This window comes from Zophobas morio, unplaced genomic scaffold (assembly GCF_036711695.1).
Source record: "Zophobas morio isolate AGI-343-1 ecotype UQ-CSIRO unplaced genomic scaffold, CSIRO_AGI_Zmor_V1 ptg000021l, whole genome shotgun sequence".
Lineage (NCBI taxonomy): Eukaryota > Metazoa > Arthropoda > Insecta > Coleoptera > Tenebrionidae > Zophobas > Zophobas morio.
The window spans coordinates 25,321,020-25,342,601 of record NW_026972126.1 but is presented as its reverse complement, the minus strand read 5'-3'; the positions used below and the strand labels follow the sequence as shown (position 1 = coordinate 25,342,601).

Here is a 21,582-nt window from a genome sequence, read left to right as displayed (position 1 = left end):
CTTTGGTTTTTCTAAATTTTCATTTTTCCATTTCTCGATTTCTCGATTTTTCGACTTTTTAGTTTTGTGTTTTTTTTTAATGTTAAATTTTTCGTTACTGTAATTTTTCTATTTTTTAAATTTTAGATATTTAGATTTTTCGACATCTTGAATTCTCGATCTTTTTTCAGTTTGAATTCCTCGGTTTTTCGATTTTCCAAAATTTCGATTTTTCAATCTTTCGACTTTTCAGTTTTGAAAATTTTCGATTTCTCGATTTTTCAGTTTTAGATTTTGCAACTTTTAGATGTCTCAAATTTTAGAGTTTGCAAATTTCACGAGTTTTCAGTTTTTAATTTCGTCAATTTTTCGATTTGCAATTTTTCGTGTGGGTTTTTAATTTTCTTTATTTTTTCAATTTTCGACTTTCAGTTTTCCGTTTCTTTAATTTTTCGTTTTTTCGATTTTAAAATGTTTTTACTTTTCGTTCTTTTTTTCGATTTCTGGATTTTTCAAGTTTTCGATTTCTCAATTTTTCAACATTTCAATTTTGAGAATGTCTTACATTTTTCAGTTTTTTGATATTTTCATTTTTTAACTTTTTAAATTTTGATTTTTCGACTTCCCGGAAATCAATTTTTGGGTTTTTCAATTTTCCGACTTTTCAGTTTTGAGATTTTTCAATTTGTCGATTTTTTAGTTTTTCATTTCTTCAGTTTTTCGGTTTTTCAAGTTTTCGAATTTTTAAATTTAAAATTTTTCAATTTTTCGATTTAATTTTTTTTACGTTCCGATTTCCCGATTTTAATTTTTGTTATGCTTTTCAATCTTTGGTTTTTCTAAATTTTCATTTTTCCATTTCTCGATTTCTCGATTTTTCGACTTGTTAATTTTGTGTTTTTTTTTAATGTTAAATTTTTCGTTATTGTAATTTGTCTATTTTTTAAATTTTAGATATTTAGATTTTTCGACATCTTCAATTCTCGATCTTTTTTCAGTTTGAATTCCTCGGTTTTTCGATTTTCCAAAATTTCGATTTTTCAATCTTTCGACTTTTCAGTTTTGAAAATTTTCGATTTCTCGATTTTTCAGTTTTAGATTTTGCAACTTTTAGATGTCTCAAATTTTAGAGTTATTTTAATTATGTAACACTTCTAATAATTATAATTTTTAAAGTTGTTCACTTTTTCAGTTTTTCGTTTTTGGAATTTTTCAATTTTTCGGTGTTTGAATGTCACAGTTTTTGGACTTTACAGTTTTCAAGATTCTATAATTTTTCGATTTTACAATTTTTGGATTTTCCAATTTTTCAATTCGAAGGGTTTTTCTTCTTTCCCATTCTTCGATTCATTAATTTTTTTTAGATTTTTAAGTTTCTCGGTTTTTAGTTTTGCATTGTTTCAATTTTTCACTTTTTTGAGTTTTTAACTTTTCGAATAAACAAAATGGAAAAGTTCTAAAATAGAAAAATTGTAAAATTGAAAACTCAAAATGAAAAAACGCAAAAGTATAAAAGGAAAGCTTCGAGAAATCTAAAAACTTGAGAAATTGAAGGAACGGAAAATTCAAAAATCGAAAGATTAAAAATTGAGAAACTTGAAGATCTAAAAATTGCGGTCGAAAACACGAAAATTATGGTAAAATCTAAATATTGAAAATTGGAAAATCGAGGAATTGAAAATGTGAAAAATTGAATAAACGAAAAATTGTGATATAAAATCCAGAAAATGAAAATTAAAAAATCGGGAAAATGATATAAAAAAAATGAAGAACTTGAAACAACATCATTACGCCGAATATGTTCATTGAAAAGTATTCTGGTGTCGCGGGTGAAGGTACCACCACTGTTTATTTCGTAAGACGGTACTAACGTGGTACCCAAGCACCGTGCGATGGTGGTGTAATGGTCAGCATAGTTGCCTTCCAAGCAGTTGATCCGGGTTCGATTCCCGGCCATCGCATCTTTTTTTTTAATTTTTCTCAATTAAAAACACTATTATTATATTAACAACAATTTATTAACTATCTACATAACAGTTCTTCATTAAATTAAATAGGCGCATAATAGTACAACCTCTTGGCGGGATCTTTAACAAAAACCGGCTTCTTCGTCGTCGCCGCCTTCTCCTCCGACCCCTCATAGTCGTACTCCTCCTCTGTCTCATCGCTCCCGGTCACCTCTTCCTCCACCCCGCCCCCTTTGCCCTCCACCAGCTGATTAATCTTCTTCGGAAGCTTCGGATCTGTAAAATAAGAAGAAGGTTTAGCGACGACGTCGGTCAGTCTTTTTTCTTCCAATTCTTTCGTATAAGCACCACCGTGCCTCTTCTTCTGGTCGTACTTCTGGAAAACTTGCACGTCGCCGTCTTTCTTCAACGTCGCATTTTGGGTTTGGTTCGTTTTGGTGTCTTCTGGTACTTCTGCTTTGGTGGTTAGATTGTCGCTTTTTTGGTGTCGTCGTCGTACGACTTTAGCTGAAGCGGATTCTTCTATTTCTGAGTCAGGTGCTTCGGTTGTGGCTCTGTTGAGTTTGATTCGAGAAGGACGGCGTCTGGGGAAAACGCGCTTGGTTTTGCTGTGGACCGCCGGGTTGTTGTCTTCTGTGGAGGACGACGTGGTGGCAGTCGTAGGTCTTCTAGTACCTCTGCTTTTCGGGCGCGTTCTTCGTCTAGTACTTGGCGGTGGTTCGGTTGTCGTCGTCGTCGTACTAGTGGTAGTACTAGGTTCCACTTCCTCCCTCTTACTCTCACTCATCACGGGATTAATCTCCAAATTGTCGTCTTTCGTGTCGTCTTTGTCTTCCAAAATAACTGGTACTCTACTGGTTCTTACGTCCTCCGGGTCTTCTTCGTCGGAATTGTAACGACTGCTCAAATTGTGGCGCAAGGGAACGTGTGTCCGTTCGATCGTTTTATACTTGGAATAGTCAATGGAAGTAGTAGGGGTGTAATTTTTGACTTTGGGCAAGTAGTCGTTGATGTCGAAAATCTGAAATCCCTGTCCGCTGCTCTGTCCTCCAGGTGAATTCTGCACGTTCTCGAGCTGCGTTTCCTCTTCGTCTTCTACCACTTCAGCGGCTTCGGTCGTCGTCGTCGTCTTACTCGTCGTTTTATCAGGGATGGCTTTATAGCTAGAGTCGCTTCTAACCTTTGCCAGAAAGCTCAAAAACTCAGGAGGATCAGTGGAAACCGGTTTCGTCGTAGTCGTACTCGTGGTGGTCACCTCTTCCCCTTTTTCCGTCGGAGGAGGATCAGTGATTTCTTGATAATTCGGATTACTTTTCAACTTCTTAATAAACTCGACGTACGAAGGACCAGTGAATTCTTCAAACTTCACCGTCGTCACTGAGTTTCGTCTCGTCGGTTTCGGTATCGGCGCTTCTGTCACCTCTATGTACTCTTCGTCAGGCGCTTCTGTCTCCTTTTCCGTTTTATCGTAAACAATGCGTCCCGTTTTTTCGTCATAGTGATAATTTTTCGGACGATGAGGAACATAATCGTCGTCTTCTTCAATTACAGCTTCAGTTACGTCGTCTACATCTATGGGTTTGTTTCTATTTCGGACCACTTCGGAGTAGGCGGGTCTGACAGCGCTGCGTTTGCTTCTACGGTACTTGCTTTTCAACGGTCGCTTAAAATCAGAGTAGACGTAAACTTTCTGTTTCGGAGACGGCGGCTTCATTCCTAGAACGTAGAAGAGATTCATTCTCGTTTCTTTTGACAACGGTTTAGTGAAAATCGTCGTGTATTTGTTCGGGACTGGAGGCACCAAACCCACAACTGACTCCTCGTCATCGTCTTCTTCCTCTTCGTCGTCGTCCTCGTCTTCGACAGACGAAGACACTCTTGTATCCGACGCGTACGGTTCAGTCGTCGTCGTCAACCTCTTCTTGATCTTCAAGAGTTCCAAATTCTCGTACTTGGTTTTGTCGCGGTTGGCCATGTTTTCAAACAGTTGCTCTTTGTTTTTGTAGGAGGAATACTTGATCGTGCCTCTGGGAGCCACAGTCGTGGAATAGGCGCTCTCTTCGATATCGTCAACGGCTTCAAAAACCGGGATTTTTCGATAATTGTCGAGAAGATTGGTCTTGACGGACACCCGATTCGAAGACGCTCCCACCTGGTAGGGGTTTTTGCCGGAACTCTTGATGTTGTTGATGACGTCGGCAAAAACGTTGAGTTGTTCGCTAGCTTTAATATCTTTTTTGTAGTCGGTACCACCGCGCGGTAGTACCGTGCTTGTGCGGATGACCCGATTCAAAAGCGAGTAGGTGTTCCGTGGAAGGTACTGATTGACGTCGAAAACCTGGTAGTAGGGGCGTCTGGGTCTTGGTCGTCTCCTGTGTTTCAAAGCTTGACTTTCGGGGGGAGATTCTTCGATTGGTGCGCTCGTGGTTGTCGGTTCGTCCAGACTTTTACCCATGCGATCGACGATAGGAGCGTCGTTGTCGGTGCTATTGTCGATTTTCGAGTACTGCGGTAAGTACTCTAGTAACTCGATCTGGTGATATATGTGTTTCGGTTTCAAATCGATAGTGTACTTCGGAGTCGTGATTATCGAAATGACGGAAACCTCGGTCTGGTTTTCGGTAACTTCAGGTCGTACCGTGGTCACTTCGGTCTCCCGCGACTCCCGCGACTTGTTAAACTGGTTGATCACGTCCGCCAAAATAGTCAACTCGTGGTCTCTAAGCCCCGACTTATCGTCAACGGGTTGAGGAATCTTCGCCGAGTACTTTTTCTTCTCTCGGGTTTCGTTGACGTCCGGGTCGGTGTTCACCTTTTTGAAAACTTTGAAAATCGGAAGGACCGGACCAATCTCCTCTTTAAAAATCGGGCTGTCTAGAGGATCTTCCCCGAAGAACTTGATCTTAAAACAGTCTATTTTGTCCCCGAGATTCATCAAACGTGGCATTTGCACCAATTCTTGAACGTCTGTCGCGTCTTCCACGTTCTCGGGATCTTTGTCCGCGTTTTTCACTCTATGGGGGATCGGATCCACGTCAGTTTGGACTTCGGCACACCGGATTTTGTCCGCTTGGTGATAAAACGCCAACTCGTCTTGCGTTTTTTTCGGGATGTTGTCCAAGTCTTCGGCGTACCGAAGGGGCGAGTACGGGTTGATGGTAGGGTCATTGTAATAAGGGTACTTCGGCTTGGTTACAACTTGTTCGATTTGGGGAAGCCGGTGGTTGATCTTGTCGATGAAGTCCGTGTCGACGACGATTTTCGGAAAGTCGTTGGTGTAGCGTTTTTGGCGTCTCTTGTTGTGGTTTATGGCACTTTGCGTTTTCGCAATCCCGTCGGTAGTCTCAGGCGTCACTTTATCGTACCGATACACTTTGGGAAAAATTTTGACAAACTTGTGCGTCTTGGTTTCGTTATTAGGAGTGTGCAAAACTTTAACTTGACTCGAAACTTCCAATTCCGTGTTCTTGTCGTCTTTTTTCACAGACAGAGTTTTGCTTTCTTCGCTCTTCATCAACTTGTTTTTCTTCATTTTGGGTTTTTTGACGACGTGGTGGTGCGACCCTTGCGCTTCACTGTCGCCGGTCTTGCCACTCTTGGTCTTCTCGCTTTCGATTTCTTTATCAAACTCGGCGTAGCCTTCATCTTCTTCGGCCGTCTTCTCGTGGCCGGCGTGATCATAAGCCAGATCTTCGTACCCTTCTTCGGTGTACACAGTCTGTATCTTCGAATCTTTGATCACTTCGCGCAGTCGTGGGTCTTCGACTAACGTCGGAAGGTGTTGTTCGGACTCGCTGCGTCGCACCTGGGTGTACAATTTCGTCGGGACGAACTCCTGTTTTTCGTCGTCGTCGTCGTATTCGTCTTCTTCGTCTTCTTCATTGTCGTCGTCTTTGGCGTGCCCGAATTTCTGGCGATGTCGCTCGAAGAGTTGCTTATTCTTCTCGAACGTTTCGTAGCCGTCTGGTTTTTCTTCGTTTTCTTCGCGCTCGGGTGGGGTGAACACGTGTTTACTAATAAAAGGTCTATGTTTTTTGCCCTTTTTAGCCCACTGTCCTTCCCCTGGGTATATGGGACGCGTTGGAACGTCCAGAGGTACTTCGTGCACACTTATCGGTTTCGGTTTTTCGTAACCTACGTGTTCGTCGGTTCCCGAGGGTTCATGCGTGACGTCATCGCGGTAGTTTTTATACAACGGTGACGTTTTGGCCGGTTTTTGTTGTTTTCGGTATCCAGGGAAAGTCGGCGCTGGTAGAAACCCATGGAACGAGGGAAAAACCGGCTTCCACTCCCCCAACGTTGCACTAGCTCTAAACTCCTTCTTAACCTCTGGCTTTTTGAGGTTATGATGTCGAGCCTCTTCGTTCCTATTGACTCGTTCGTGTGTTTGCACATTTGGCGCGATTTCCCCCGTCCTGAATCTAGCATGCGTCTGTCCATTCTTCTTCCAAGAAGTCGGCACTCGGATGGCCGACGTCACGGTAAACACACCGATTATGATCACGACAGCTAACTTCATTTTAGAAAGCGTCACTGTTCATCATTAACCGGGACACAAGTTCAAGGCCGCCCTAATCCAACATGGCGACGGCACCCTGCAACAACCACCACTTAGTCCAGCGAAAGTCGGGGATTGTTCGAATTTCGACGAAATCGGCACTCGTGCGGCAACTTGTCGTAATTGATTCGACTCGATTTCGACGCCTATTATTATCACAATCAATTTGTGTTTTACGCATCGCCGCCTCGGGTGAAGTAAGCCGCGCCCGAAAAAGTGCCCCACTTGGGAAGCACACTCTCCTCGGTTTCAACGAGCGCCGCCACAAGTCCCCGGGGACGCCGCCGGAGCGACCGGGGGCGGCGCGAGCCGGATTTGGCGGGCTGGCAGCTGCGTCACGCGGTGCCGATTTGCGGAAAAATTCGAACAATCCCAGAGAAGGTCGTACACACCTCGACGGCGATTGCACTGTCCAAAGGCTGCAACTATCACTTTCGCGGCGTGTCACATAATAAACTGACCGGCAACTGGCTCTGGCGAAAATGAGAAGTTTAGAATAAAGTAGTGGTTTATGTAGGTTCACGGTCTACTTGGAGGAAACGCGGACCGACAAAAAGCCTTAAGCGAGTTTAGTTTATGTGGAACGGTAGCCGAGTGAGGTGAAAGTGACTCGTAATAATATTTATCTGGAGGCGGGGGGAGCCGATTTTTGCCCATTTTCGGGTATTTGCATTATTATGCTATATTACGACGGCATTGTTGTGCAATTTTAATGGAATACTTAGCAAAATTTAGTGATAACGTCACTAACTTTGTAGTGGGGATGACTCGACGAGTCTTATCTTAGCACTTTTAGTTCTTGATCATCAAATCCTTTTGGTCATTTTCTAAATTAAAATTAACACGGAAGTTTGTCGTTACAAAAGTAGAAAAAAATTAAACATATATGTAGTTGTGTTGATTTTGTGTCATCCTTTTTACTTTAATTGCAATAATGCAGTGATAAAATCCGTTACTTTAAACTCATTCTTGAATAATTGGAGACCAAATTACCGCATTTCCACCTGAGCTCCAAATTAGCGTTATTTATTAGCAATCGTAGAAAGTGGCTGAAGGTTGATTAAATTATATGCTGAGTAAATGCCAGTCGGTTTAGACCGGTGCAGTAATTGTCGCAGTGTAGAAAAGTCACCGCTCTATATAAAAAAAAGCGGATGTCCCAGACCCCACCCCTGCTGAACCCCAATTCCAAACCAATTTAAAGTGCGTCCGTTCTTCTAAACGAAAAATTAATAAACCAACAAAAACAATGAAAACCTTTACATCCTCCTCAAAAAATCCACTTACACATAATTACATACAACAACGGAAGTAATTTCAATACCAACACCGCAAACCACAACTCCCAGCCAGTGGCGGCTCGGCAACAAATGAATCGGGTTACTTACAAAAATGGTCAGTAGTTATTTCGACAGAACTTCCCTGGCTTCGGAAGTACAGTCCAACAAATACTGCGTCTCTAAGACAGTTGGGAGCCCGGAGAAGATTTAATATTCTTAAAAAAGACATTTGGGGACCCCGAGAAGGTTTCGCCTTATTTTAAAAAAGACAGTTGGGACCGCCGCGACTTTCACATTCTTAAAAAAATACATTTGGGGCTCCGAGAAGGTTTTACATGAAAAAATAGTCAATTGGGACCCTCGAGAAGGCTTCACGTTTTCAAAAAAAGACGGTTGGGACCCCCGAGAAGGTTTTACATTTTTAAAAAAGACAGTTGGGACCCCAGAGAAGGTTTCACATTAAAAAAAAGCCGTTTGGGGCCCCTGAGAAGGTTTTACAAAAAAAAAGTTGTTTGGGCCCCCTGAGAAGGTTTTGCATTAGAAAAAAAAAAAACCGTTGGGACTCCCAAGAAGGTTTCGCATTAAAATAAAATCCGTTTGGGGCCTCTGAGAAGGTTTTACATTTTTAAAAAAGACGGTTGGGATCCCTGAGAAGGTTTTGCATTAGAAAAAAGACAGTTGGGGCACCCGAGAAAGTTTCACATTAAAAAAAAGCCGTTTGGGGCCCCTGAGAAGGTTTCACATTTAAAAAAATCCGTTTGGGGCGCCTGAGAAGGTTTTACATTAAAAAAAAGTCGTTTGGCCCCCCTGAGAAGGTTTTGCATTAGAAAAAAAAAACCGTTGGGACTCCCAAGAAGGTTTCGCATTAAAATAAAATCCGTTTGAGGCCCCAAAGAAGGTTTTACATTTTTAAAAAAGACGGTTGGGGTCCCCGAGAACGTTTTGCATTAGAAAAAAGACAGTTGGGACACCTGAGAAGGTTTCACATTAAAAAGACGACAGTTGGCACCCCCGAGAAGGTTTCATATTAAAAAAAAAGACAGTTGGGACCTCCGAGAAGGTTTCACATTAAAAAAAAGCCGTTTGAGGCACCTGAGGAGGTTTTACATTTAAAAAGAGGCAATTGGGACACCCGAGAAGGTTTTACATTAAAATAAAAGCCGTTTGGGTCCCCTGAGAAGGTTTTGAATCAGAAAAAAAACCGTTGGGACTCCCAAGAAGGTTTCACATTAAAATAAAAGCCGTTTGGGGCCACCGAGAAGGTTTTACATTAAAAAAAAAGACAGTTGGGACCCCCGAGAAGATTTCACATTAAAAAAAAGAGAATTGAGACCCTCGAGAAGGTTTCACATTCTTAAAAAAAAATTACATTAGGCGTCCCCGAGAAGGTTTTACATTAAAAAAAAGCCATTTGGGACACCCGAGAAGAATTCACATTAAAAAAAAGACAAATGGGACCCTCGAGAAGGTTTCACATTTTAAAAAAGACCATTTGGCGCTTCCGAGAAGGTTTTACATTAAAAAAGGCCATTTGGGACACCCGAGAAGATTTCACATTAAAAAAAAGACAATTGGGACCTTCGAGAAAGTTTCACATTCTAAAAAAGACCATTTGGCGCCCCTGAGAAAATTTTGCATAAAAAAAAGCCCTTTGGGGCTCCTGAGAAGGTTTTACATTAAAAAAAAAGATAGTTGGCACCCTCGAGAAGGTTTCACATTAAAATAAAAGCCGGTTGGGGCCCCTGAGAAGGTTTTACTTTTTTAAAAAAGTCGGTTGAGCTCCCGAGAAGGTTTTACATTAAACAAAGACAGTTGGGACACCCGAGAAGGTTTCACATTAAAAAAAAAAACGTTTGGGCCTCCTGAGAAGGTTTTGAATTATAAAAAAAACCGTTGGGACTTCCAAGAGGGTTTCACATTAAAAAAAAGCCGTTTGGGGCCCCTGAGAAGGTTTTACATTAAAAAAAACGAATTGGAACCCCCGAGAAGGTTTTACATTAAAAAAAAGCCATTTCGGACACCCGAGAAGGTTTCACATTAAAAAAAAGCCGGTTGGGGCCGCTGAGAAGGTTTTGAATTAGAAAAAAACCGTTGGGACTTCCAAGAAGGTTTCACATTAAAAAAAGCCGTTTGGGGCCCCCGAGAAGGTTTTACATTAAAAAAAAAAACAGTTGGGACCCCCGAGAAGATTTCACATTAAAAAAAAAGAGAATTGAGACCCTCGAGAAGGTTTCACATTCTTAAAAAAAAATTACATTAGGCGTCCCCGAGAAGGTTTTACATTAAAAAAAAAGCCATTTGGGACACCCGAGAAGAATTCACATTAAAAAAAAGACAAATGGGACCCTCGAGAAGGTTTCACATTTTAAAAAAGACCATTTGGCGCTTCCGAGAAGGTTTTACATTAAAAAAGGCCATTTGGGACACCCGAGAAGATTTCACATTAAAAAAAAGACAATTGGGACCTTCGAGAAAGTTTCACATTCTAAAAAAGACCATTTGGCGCCCCTGAGAAAATTTTGCATAAAAAAAAGCCGTTTGGGGCTCCTGAGAAGGTTTTACATTAAAAAAAAAATAGTTGGCACCCTCGAGAAGGTTTCACATTAAAATAAAATCCGTTTGAGGCCCCAGAGAAGGTTTTACATTTTTAAAAAAGACGGTTGGGGTCCCCGAGAACGTTTTGCATTAGAAAAAAGACAGTTGGGACACCCGAGAAGGTTTCACATTAAAAAAAACCGTTTGGGCCTCCTGAGAAGGTTTTGAATTATAAAAAAACCGTTGGGACTTCCAAGAAGGTTTCACATTAAAAAAAAGCCGTTTGGGCCCCCCGAGAAGGTTTTACATTAAAAAAAAACGAATTGGAACCCCCGAGAAGGTTTTACATTAAAAAAAAGCCATTTCGGACACCCGAGAAGGTTTCACATTAAAAAAAAACGATTTGGGAACTTCGAGAAGGTTTTACATTAAAAAAAAACCATTTGGGACACCCGAGAAGATTTCACATTAAAAAAAAGACAAATGGGACCCTCGAGCAGGTTTCACATTTTAAAAAAGACCATTTGGCGCTTCCGAGAAGGGTTTACATTAAAAAAACGCCATTTGGGACACCCGAGAAGGTTTCACATTAAAAAAAAAACCGTTTGGGCCTCCTGAGAAGGTTTTGAATTAGAAAAAAAAAAACCGTTGGGACTTCCAAGAAGGTTTCACATTAAAAAAAAGCCGTTTGGGGCCCCCGAGAAGGTTTTACATTTAAAAAATTGGGACCCCTGTGAAGGTTTCACATTAAAAAAAAAGAGAATTGGGACCCTCGAGAAGGTTTCACATTCTTAAAAAAAAAATTTACATTAGGCGCCCCCGAGAAGGTTTTACATTAAAAAAAAAACGAATTGGAACTCCCGAGAAGGTTTTACATTAAAAAAAAAGCCATTTCGGACACCCGAGAAGGGTTCACATTAAAAAAAACGATTTTGGACCTCCGAGAAGGTTTTACATTAAAAAAAAGCCATTTGGGACACCCAAGAAGATTTCACATTAAAAAAAGGACAAATGGGACCCTCGAGAAGGTTTCACATTTAAAAAAAAACCATTTGGCGCTTCCGAGAAGGTTTTACATTAAAAACGGCCATTTGGGACTCCCTAGAAGATTTCACATTAAAAAAAAGACAATTGGGACCTTCGAGAAAGTTTCACATTCTAAAAAAGACCATTTTGAGAAGATTTTGCATTAAAAAAAAAACAGATGGGACCTCCGAAAAAGTTTTACATAAAAAAAAAGCCATTTGGGGCCCCTGATGAGGTTTTACATTAAAAAGAAGCAGTTGAGACAATAGTAGATAATATTACAGAAGAGTTATAAAATGAATATTGATTAATATTGAAATTTATTTCGTTCATTCCGCCAATGTGCAAATCAGTGAATTAGAAACTAATTTCTCAATGCAAAAACCCCAATAGAAGTTGTCTCTTGCTTTTGTAGCAAGAGCTTTGACGTGTTAAATACACCAAGCCCTCCTACAACTTTCTTTTCGAGTTCTTCCTGTATCAATTAGTTCTTGTTGCGTTTTCGTAAAGTGAAGTTCATAGGTGTAAGAGTGTTTTAGAAATTGTTTATCATCTAGTATTTTGTGCAATTTTTAAAAATGGTCCAACTCAAATCGTATTTAAAGCACAAGTTAAGGGAATGAAAACACGACAAAAAAAGACGTGGGAAATTTGCAAATATAAATTATTAATGTAGGACAATTCGCAAATTGCAAAACTAGTTGTGAAATTAATTCCATAAATTCTCATAATAATATATCAATTTTTGAATAATAAATAAATAAATAATTAAAATGTGTTGTTGTACATTGTATGCCAAAAAGTGCCATCTTCATCAACATGAAAATAAGAACATTCACAAAACAAATCTTACTAAAGATTTATCTGTATTATCTTATCAAATACTAATCCCGCCCACCCACCCTTTATTTTCTTAGGGGCCAATTCCAAGTTGGTGGCGCAAGTCACTGGTGCAGCGCAACTTTATAATGCTAATTTGGGTATCAAATGCTGGTTGCTAGGGGTGACGGAATCAACAAACGCAGTTTTGTCGAACTTTCCATTGAAATTTGCACCATGGAGTTGCGGCACCTCTAGTAGGCAGTGCAAGTTGGCGCAATTTATCTCGAAAAATTGCGCTTGTTTATTCCGTCACCCCTAGCAACCAGCATTTGATACCCAAATTAGCATTATAAAGTTGCGCTGCACCAGTGACTTGCGCCACCAACTTGGAATTGGCCCCTTAGAGAGTATATCATTTGCCAAAATCAGTCTTGTCTTATCAAATACTAGCCCCGCCCACCCACCCTCTGTTTTCTTAGAGAATACGTGATTTGTGAAAATCAGTCTTATCTTAGCATTAACGACTAATTTTATTTCTGTTCCGAATTAGATCATTCATTTCATTCGGATCGGATAAAATTAATCATTGAGAAGGAGGCAGAGGGGGTGGGTAGGACTAATCATGTTCTTCTGTCGAGAGGGAGTGATAACTAATAATATAAACGAAGCCGAAAATGAATTCTGGTTGAAAAATGGTCGAAAATGTTAAAAGTGCCAAGTTAATCAGTCTTATCTTACAAAATACTAGAACCACCCACACACACTCTGTTATCTTAGAGAATATGTGATTTGCCAAAATCAGTCTTATCTTATCAAATACTAGCCCCGCCCACCCACCCTCTGTTTTCTTGGAGAATATGTGATTTGCCAAAATCAGTCCTGTCTTATCAAATACTAGCCCCGCCCACCCACCCTCTGTTTTCTTGGAGAATATGTGATTTGCAAAATCAGTCTTATCTTAGCAAGTACTAGCCCCGCCCACTCCCTTCTTCTTATTCTAACGACTAATTTTATTTCCGTTCCATATAAGATAATTCATTTCAATCGGATCGGATAAAATTAATTATTGAGAAGGAGGCAGGAGGCTGGGCGGAGCTAATCATGTTCTTCTGTCGAGAGGGAGTGGCAACTAATAATAGAAACGAAGCCAAAAATGACTTCTCGTTGAAAAATGGTCGAAAATGACAAAAGTGCAAAGATCAGTCTTACCTTATCAAATACTAACCCCGCCCACTCACCCTCTGTTTTCTTTGAAAATATGTGATTTGGCAAAATCAGTCTTATCTTAGCTAGTACTAGCCCCGCCCACTCCCCTCTTCTCATTCTAACGACTAATATTATTTCTGTTCCGTATAAGATTATTCATTTCATTCGAATCGGATAAAATTAATCATTGAGAAGGAGGCAGGGGGGTAGGCGGGGCTAACCATGTTGTTATGTCGAGAGGGAGTGACAACTAATAATATAAACGCAGCCGAAAATGACTTCTGGTTGAAAAATGGTCGAAAATGTCAAAAGTGCCAAGTTAGTCAGTCTTATCTTACAAAATACTAGAACCACCCACCCACACTCTGTTTTCTTGGAGAATATGTGATTTGCCAAAATCAGTCTTATCTTAGCTAGTACTAGCCCCGCCCACCCCCTCTTCTCATTCTGACGACTAGTTTTATTTCTGTTCAGTATAAGATCATTGATTTCATTCGGATCGGATAAAATTAATCATTGAGAAGGAGACAGGAAGATGGGCGGGGCTAATCATGTTCTTCTGTTGAGTGGGAGTGGCAACCAATAATAGAATCTAGGATGTAAAAAAGTAAAAAAAAGAGAGCCCTATCTCTGTCCCACTGTGTTGACAACGGGCGTCTCTCTCTAAGTTACTTCCATATAATATTATTTCTATGGTTTCAACCGAGTTTTTCCTTTAACAAATTTTGTGTCTACCAAATTGGGTTGGTTGGGGTGTAATCCTAATAATAAGTGTTGCCTTTAATTTAATCAATAAAATAAATTGACTTCATTAATTTTTTTGAACCACCTCTTAAGAAAATCTAAAAAATATGAATGGAATGATAAATCACAAGTACAAACTCATCATATTTTTTGCATTTTAGATAGGATTTATTCAGCAAAATTTAAGGGTGACGTCATCAATTTTTTTAGGAGGGATGAACAAATACATTTTGAACAAAAGTTTACCATGCTTATAATAACTTTAAAATATTCCCAAGATTTCAAAGCATTCGGTTTTGTAATTCCTGATTAAATCGATAAAATAAATTCACGCCTTCATTAATTTTTTTGAGTCACCCTGCATATGCAAATCCAAAAATATGAATGGAATGATAAATCACAAGTACAGACTCATCATATTTTGTATATTTTAGATACGATTTATTCGGCAAATTTTCGAGCTGACGTCATCAAGTTTTTGAAGGGGATAAGCAAATATATTTTGACTAAAAATTTATTATGCTCTTTATAACCTTAAAACATCTGCAAGATTTCAAAGCATTCGGTTTTGTAGTTCCTGATTAAATCAATAAAATAAATTTACGCATTCATTAATTTTTTTGAGTCACCCTGTATATGCAAATCGAAAAAATTTGAATGGAATGTTAAATCACAAGAAGAGACTCACCATATTTTGTACATTTTAGATAGGATTTATTCAGCAAAATTTTGTGGTGACGTCATAAATTTTTTAGGGGGGACGACCAAATACGTTTTGATCAAAAATTTACCATGCTTATGATAATTTTAAAATATCTTCAAGATTTCGAATCATTCGGTTTTGTAGTTCCTGAGTAAATCAGTAAAATAAATTTACGCTTTCATTTATTTTCTTGAATCACCCTGTATATGCAAATCCAAAAAATATGAATGGAGTGATAGATCACAAGTACAGACTGATCATATTTTGTACATTTTAGATATGATTTATTCGGCAAATTTTCGAGCTGACGTCATCAAGTTTTTGGAGGGGATAAGCAAATATATTTTGACTAAACATTTATTATGCTCTTTATAACCTTAAAACATCTGCAAGATGTCAGAGCATTCCGTTTTGTAGTTCCTGATTAAATCAATAAAATATATTTACGCATTCATTAATTTTTTTGAGTCAGTCTGTATATGCAAATCCAAAAAATATGAATTGAGTGATAAATGACAAGTACAGGCTCATCATATTTTGTACATTTTAGATATGATTTATTCGGCAAACTTTCGAGCTGACGTCATCAAGTTTTTGGAGGGGATAAGCAAATATATTTTGACTAAACATTTATTATGCTCTTTATGACCTTAAAACATCTGCAAGATTCCAGAGCATTCGGTTTTGTAGTTCCTGATTAAATCAATAAAATATATTTACGCATTCATTAATTTTTTTGAGTCACCCTGTATATGCAAATCCAAAAAATATGAATGGAGTGATAGATCACAAGTACAGACTCATCATATTTTGTACATTTTAGATATGATTTATTCCACAAACTTTTGAGCTGACGTCATCAAGTTTTTGGAGGGGATAAGCAAATATTTTTTGACTAAAAATTTATTATGCTCTTTATAGCCTTAAAACATCTGCAACATTTCAAAGCATTCTGGTTAGCAGATTAAAAATTAAATTTCAAAATGTTGTTTTATAATTTTGATTTTTTTTCCAAAAATCTGGACGTTTCGGGTGAAAAGTCGATTCAGAGTTGTAAACTACATGTGTAGGACTATGTTATTTTATACAATTGAAAACCCATTTACTATGTACAATTTTGAAGTGACGTCATCGCATTAGTGGTGGGGATGATTAGACAAATTTTGGTTAGCGTTTTACCATCTACATGATATTCTTAATATAAGTACAAAATTTCACAAGTACTTTCGGAGATTATCTGTCTAATAAAAATCCGGGACGGCAGACGGACAGACGGACGGACAGACGGACAGACGGACAGACGGACGGACAGACAGACGGAAATGGGAGACCTATTTCTTCGTCTTCTAGGGGTCATGAAAGATCAAGAAAACGTAAAAGTAGAGAGTCGGCCGACGGACTCGATTACAATACTTCCTTTGCTTACGCTCGGGAAGTAAAATTGCTGTACTTCAATTAGCGATTTTGGAAAAACAATAGAAATAGTTGAAAAATGGTCTAAAATGTCAAAAGTGCCAAAAACAGACTTATCTAATCAAATCCATTCAGATCGGATAAAATTAATCACGAAGGGGTGGTGGGCGGGGCTAATTATGTTCTGTCGAGTGAACAGCAACGGACAAAAGACGAAATTTCTAATTTTACATATTCTCCTTTAATATTGTGTGATGTTGAGAGATCCTCCTCTAGGTATAAAACTGTCCTAACAAAGGAAACATTTTTCTACCGAAACTCGAGTCGCCCCTGGCCAGCATTTGCGGACGCTTCGTCTTGACATTACCACTCGTCGATGAAAGTTATGTATTAGAAACGAAATTTACCGATCGAAAAAACGCTTACGTAATCCCACAAATAAGAAACCATCTCAAAAATGGCAATAATTACAACATTCCGCGGCCACCTCCAGCGCCCGAATATCTCTTTGACAAACATTCCTCCGATTCCATCCGACAAGCGCCACGCTTCAGATACCTCCACAGCCAAACAATCACTCGTTTTTGCTCCAACAATTCAAATCAGAGCGATCGAACGATGCACGTTTACTTTTCCTGCGAAGCGGGCGACAGCAGGAAAGCGTCCTGCCGAGGCAGCCGAGCCGAAAACGACCGCTTGGCGCACTTCCGCGTCCTCAACAAGCCGTGAAGAGGCAGGACACAACAATAATGACGAGGAATTTTAAATTCTTTAAAAACCTATCGACAACACACGTTTATTAATTTTAATCTATTGTTATTTTCACTTTCATTTAGATTATAAAAACCATCACCCTCAGGGCACAACGACCCTCAGCAATAAAAACCGCATTCCCGACAATTCCGATAAATACAGTAATTAACCGGACGAGATTGTTCCACCAACAACCGCTCTCCTGTCAAATCGGACTGACGCCCCGGAAAATGTTACCAGCGGCCGTCCAGACCCATTGTCCCAGGTTGCTATTCAACCATTTGTAATTGGATTCGTTGAAATGTAAATTCGCGCCATGTGTTGGACAAAAGTCGAGGCGAATAAGTTAATTGCTCCGGGTCTAGAAATTCCGGGGTAATTGTAAAATAACGGGGATTGGCGGGTCGTCACTGCATGATGCAATTTCGGTACGGATAATAAACGCTGCATTCGTTACCGTTAGATGTGCGACATAAGAAGTGACACGTTTACATTGCACGGAAAAGCTGCGCCGGATAATCGCCCGGAGATTAACACAGATCGCGCTCCGGAGAGGTCGGGTCGGGGTTCGGGTTGTGGAGCGCGGAGAAGGCGAGGTGGAATGTTAACACGTGGAGTTTTGCTACTATTAGTAGCACACACGGTATAAAAACCGGTGATTTTTTTAATGACTTGTATGAATTAAGGAATTGTGTAGATAATTGGGTTCAAAGACAAATATTTAAAATTTCTCAAAATTTGTGGCATTTGGTTTTGGCGATTCTGGAAAAATGGGTAGGAAGTTTTGGAAAAGTCAAGCCGAAAATTCCTTTGGGAAATCGAAATCTACCAAAAATATATAGTGTTTATAATTCCAGAGCAAAATTTTCTTTGACTAAATTTCCAAAATGGTTGGAAGAGGCTCGAGATTTTCATAAAATATTTTAAAATTGAGTTTTTGAGACAATTTCTCAAATTTCCAAACAATTCTGATTTCAAAAACAAGGCGTGTTTACAGTCCCGGAGTGAAAATTTAGAAATATCTGGTTGAAAATTTAATTTTTTCAAATAATTCTACAATTTGCCACTTTTCACTTGCCGATTCAGGAAAAATGATGAAAGTTATCAACAAAATATGGCCGAAATTTTGATTAAGATATTTTAATTTTTCGATTTTTAAATGTGTTTTGACCCAAATTTTGGACGATTCTATAACTTTTCGATTTTGGGTGTTTCAATTTTTCAATTTTTCAGTTCTTAGATTTTTCAATTTTCTAGTTTTTCCATCAAAAAACGAAAAAGTATAAAATGAAAACTTTGATCGTTTTTTCTTTACAATTTTTTGATTTTCCACTTTTTCAATTTTGCAATATTTTTCCGATTTTTTTTCGATTTTTCAATGTCTTCCAATATTTTAATTTTTTGATTTTTCAATTTTTTTGACTACATTTTTGATGAGTCCATAACTTTTCGATTTTAGATTTTTCAATTTTGCAATTTTTGGTTTTTTCAGTTTTTAGATTTTTCAATATTTTAGTTTTTCGATTTAAAATTTTTTAAAACTTTTCGAATAAAAAAAACTGGAAAAATTGTAAAATTGCATAATTTAAAAATCAAACTTGAAAAAACAAAAGAGTATAAAATGAAAACTTCGATTCGTTTTTTCCTCTTTCCAATTTTACGATTTTCCACATTTTCTATTTTGCAATTTTTTTCGATTATTCAATTTTTTTCGACTGCAGTTTTGGCGATTCTCTAAATTTTCGATTTCAGGTTTTCCAATTTTTAATTCGATTCGGTTTTTCTTCATTTCAATTTTCCGATTCACTAATTCTTTGGGATTTTTAGATTTCTAATGTTTCAATTTTTTGTTTCTTTAATTGTTTTTCCACTTTTCGATTTTGCAATATTTCGTTTTATCAGTTTTTAGATTTTTCAATTTTCAAAATCAAAAAAACTGGAAAATTTGCAAAATTGTAAAACTGAAAAATCAAAAATGAAAAAACGAAGGAATATAAAATGAAAACTTCGATTCTTCGGTTCTGTTCTTCTTCCCAATTTTTCAATTTTCCACTCTTCGAATTTTGCCTTTTTTTTTGATTTTTCAATTTTTTCCGACTTTTCAATTTCTTCTGATATTTTATTTTCTCGATTTTTCAATGTTTTTTATTACAGTTTTCACGATTCTATAACTTTTTGATTTTAGGTTTTTCAACTTCCCGATTCGAGTATTTTCTTCTTCTTTCCTATTTTTCAATTTTCCACTTTTTCGATTTTGCAATATTTTTCCGATTTTTTGTCGATTTTTCGATGTCTTCCAATATTTCAATTTTTTGATTTTTCAATTTATTTGACTACAATTTTGATGTGTCCATAACTTTTCGATTTTAGATTTTCCAATTTTTCAATTTTGCAATTTTTGGTTTTTTCAGTTTTTAGATTTTTCAATTCCATTTGAAATTTTGTATTTTTCAACTTTTCGAATCAAAAAACGGAAAAAATTGAAAAATTATATAATTTAAAAATTAAAATGAAAAATCGATAGAGTGTAAAATGAAGACTTCGATTCGTTTTTTCTTCTTTTCAATTTTTCGATTTTCCACATTTTGATTTTGCAATTTTTTTCGATTTTTCAATTTTTTTCGACTGCAGTTTTGACGATTCTCTAAATTTTCGATTTCAGGTTTTCCAATTTTTAATTCGATTCGGTTTTTCTTCATTCAAATTTTCCGATTCACTAATTCTTTGGGATTTTTAGTTTTCTAATGTTTCAATTTTTTGTTTCTTCAATTGTTTTCCCACTTTTTCGATTTTACAATTTTTCGTTTTTTCAGTGTTTAGATTTTTCAATTTTTTAGTTTTTCCGTTTGATTTTTCAACTTTTCGAATCAAAAAATCTACAAACATGCAAAACTGTAGAATTGGAAAATCAAAAATGAAAAACGAAAGAGTATAAAATGAAAACTTCGATTCTTATGTTCTTCTTTCCATTTTTTCGATTTTCCACTCTTTGGATTTTGGCATTTTTTTTATTTTTAAATTTTTTCCGATTTTTCAATTTTTTCCGATATTTTATTTTTTCGATTTTTCAATGTTTTTTTATTATAGTTTTGGCGATTCTATAACTTTTCGATTTTAGGTTTTCTAGTTTTTCGATTTGATTCGGTTTTTCATCATTCCAATTTTCCGATTCATTAATTCCTTGCGATTTTTAAGTTTCTCGCTTTTTAGTTTTCTATTTTCTTAAAAAACCCTAAATGGAGCCAAAAATACCTTCTTTAGGTCGGAATCTACAAGAAAATATCTTTCGGTAATTTCCGAGAAGGTAGAAAATTTCATAAAAGGACCAAAATTTTCAAGATTTGAATACAAGATTTTTTAAAATCCTAAAAATTGCAATTTTTCTTGTGGACGATTCTGAAAAAATGGTAATAATTTTCCATCCATCTACAAGAAAATGTCTTCTCCTAATTTCCAAAATGGTCGAAAAAGGACCGAAATTTTCATAAGAGCTTGAGCTTATTAAAAAGTTGCCTAGAAATTGCTTAAAAATTCTGGTATTTTCAAGTCTATTTTCTTAAAAAACCCTAAATGGAACCAAAAATTTCATAAAGGGGGGCAAAAATTGCAATTATTCATGAAGGCTATTTTGGAAAAATGATAGAAATTTTCCGGGGAAATAAACCGAAAATAACTTCTAGCGATCGAAATCTACAAGAAAATGCCTTTACCTGATTTCCAAAATGGGCGAAAAAGGGCCGAAATTTTGATAAGTGCTTCAACTAATGAAAAAGTTGCCTAAAAATTCCCAAAAATTCTGGTATTTTGAAATTCTATTTTCTTAAAAAACCCTAAGTGGAGACAAAAATAACTTCTGTAAGTCGGAATCTACAAGAAAATCTCTTTCAGTAATTTCCGAGAAGGTAGAAAATTTCATAAAGGGACCAAAATTTTCAAGATTTGAAATACAAGATTTTTTAGAATCCTAAAAATTGGAATTTTTCTGGTGGACGATTCTGGAAAAATTGTAAAAATTTTCCAGGAAAATAGGCTGAAAGTAACTTCTAGAGATCGATTCTACAAGAAAATGCCTTTACCTGATTTCCAAAATAGGCGAAAAAGGGCCGAAATTTTGATAAGCTTATGAAAATTTGCCTAAAAATTGCTAAAAAACTGTGATATTTTCAAGTCTATTTTCTTAAAAAACCCTAAATGGCGCCAAAAATTTCATGAAGGGACCAAAATTTTGGAGAATTGAGATCTAAATTTTTAAAAATCCTAAAAATTGCAATTATTCATGAAGGTGATTCTGGAAAATTGGTAGGGATTTTCCGGGGAAATAAACTGAAAGTAACTTCTAGAGATCGAAATCTACAAGAAAATGTCTTCACCTAATGTCCAAAATGGTCGAAAAAGGGCCGAAATTTTCATAACTGCTTGAGCTAATGAAAAAGTTTCCTAAAAATTCCCAAAAATTTTGGTATTTTGAAATTCTATTTTCTTAAAAAACCCTAAGTGGAGACAAAAATAACTTCTGTAAGTCGGAATCTACAAGAAAATCTCTTTCAGTAATTTCCGAGAAGGTAGAAAATTTCATAAAGGGACCAAAATTTTCAA

The 21,582-nt window shown here is 37.2% G+C and overlaps 2 protein-coding genes and 1 non-coding gene across 4 annotated transcripts in view; 1 reads left to right on the top strand and 2 right to left on the bottom strand.

Moving 5' to 3' along the window:
* LOC135132064 (synaptotagmin-15-like) overlaps window positions 1–21,582 on the bottom strand; it is a 205,920-nt gene that overhangs the window by 174,405 nt on the left and 9,933 nt on the right. The window lies entirely within an intron of this gene.
* Trnag-ucc (transfer RNA glycine (anticodon UCC)) lies at window positions 1,869–1,940 on the top strand. The gene has a single exon. It is a non-coding gene; the product is annotated as a tRNA-Gly (tRNA).
* On the bottom strand, window positions 2,017–7,057 carry LOC135132255 (uncharacterized). The gene is made up of 2 exons (XM_064060282.1): window positions 6,897–7,057; window positions 2,017–6,541 (listed from the first exon to the last, which is right to left on the bottom strand). The coding sequence occupies exon 2, from the start codon at window positions 6,463–6,465 to the stop codon at window positions 2,029–2,031; it is 4,437 nt and encodes a 1,478-aa protein (XP_063916352.1). The 5' UTR covers window positions 6,466–6,541; window positions 6,897–7,057; the 3' UTR covers window positions 2,017–2,028.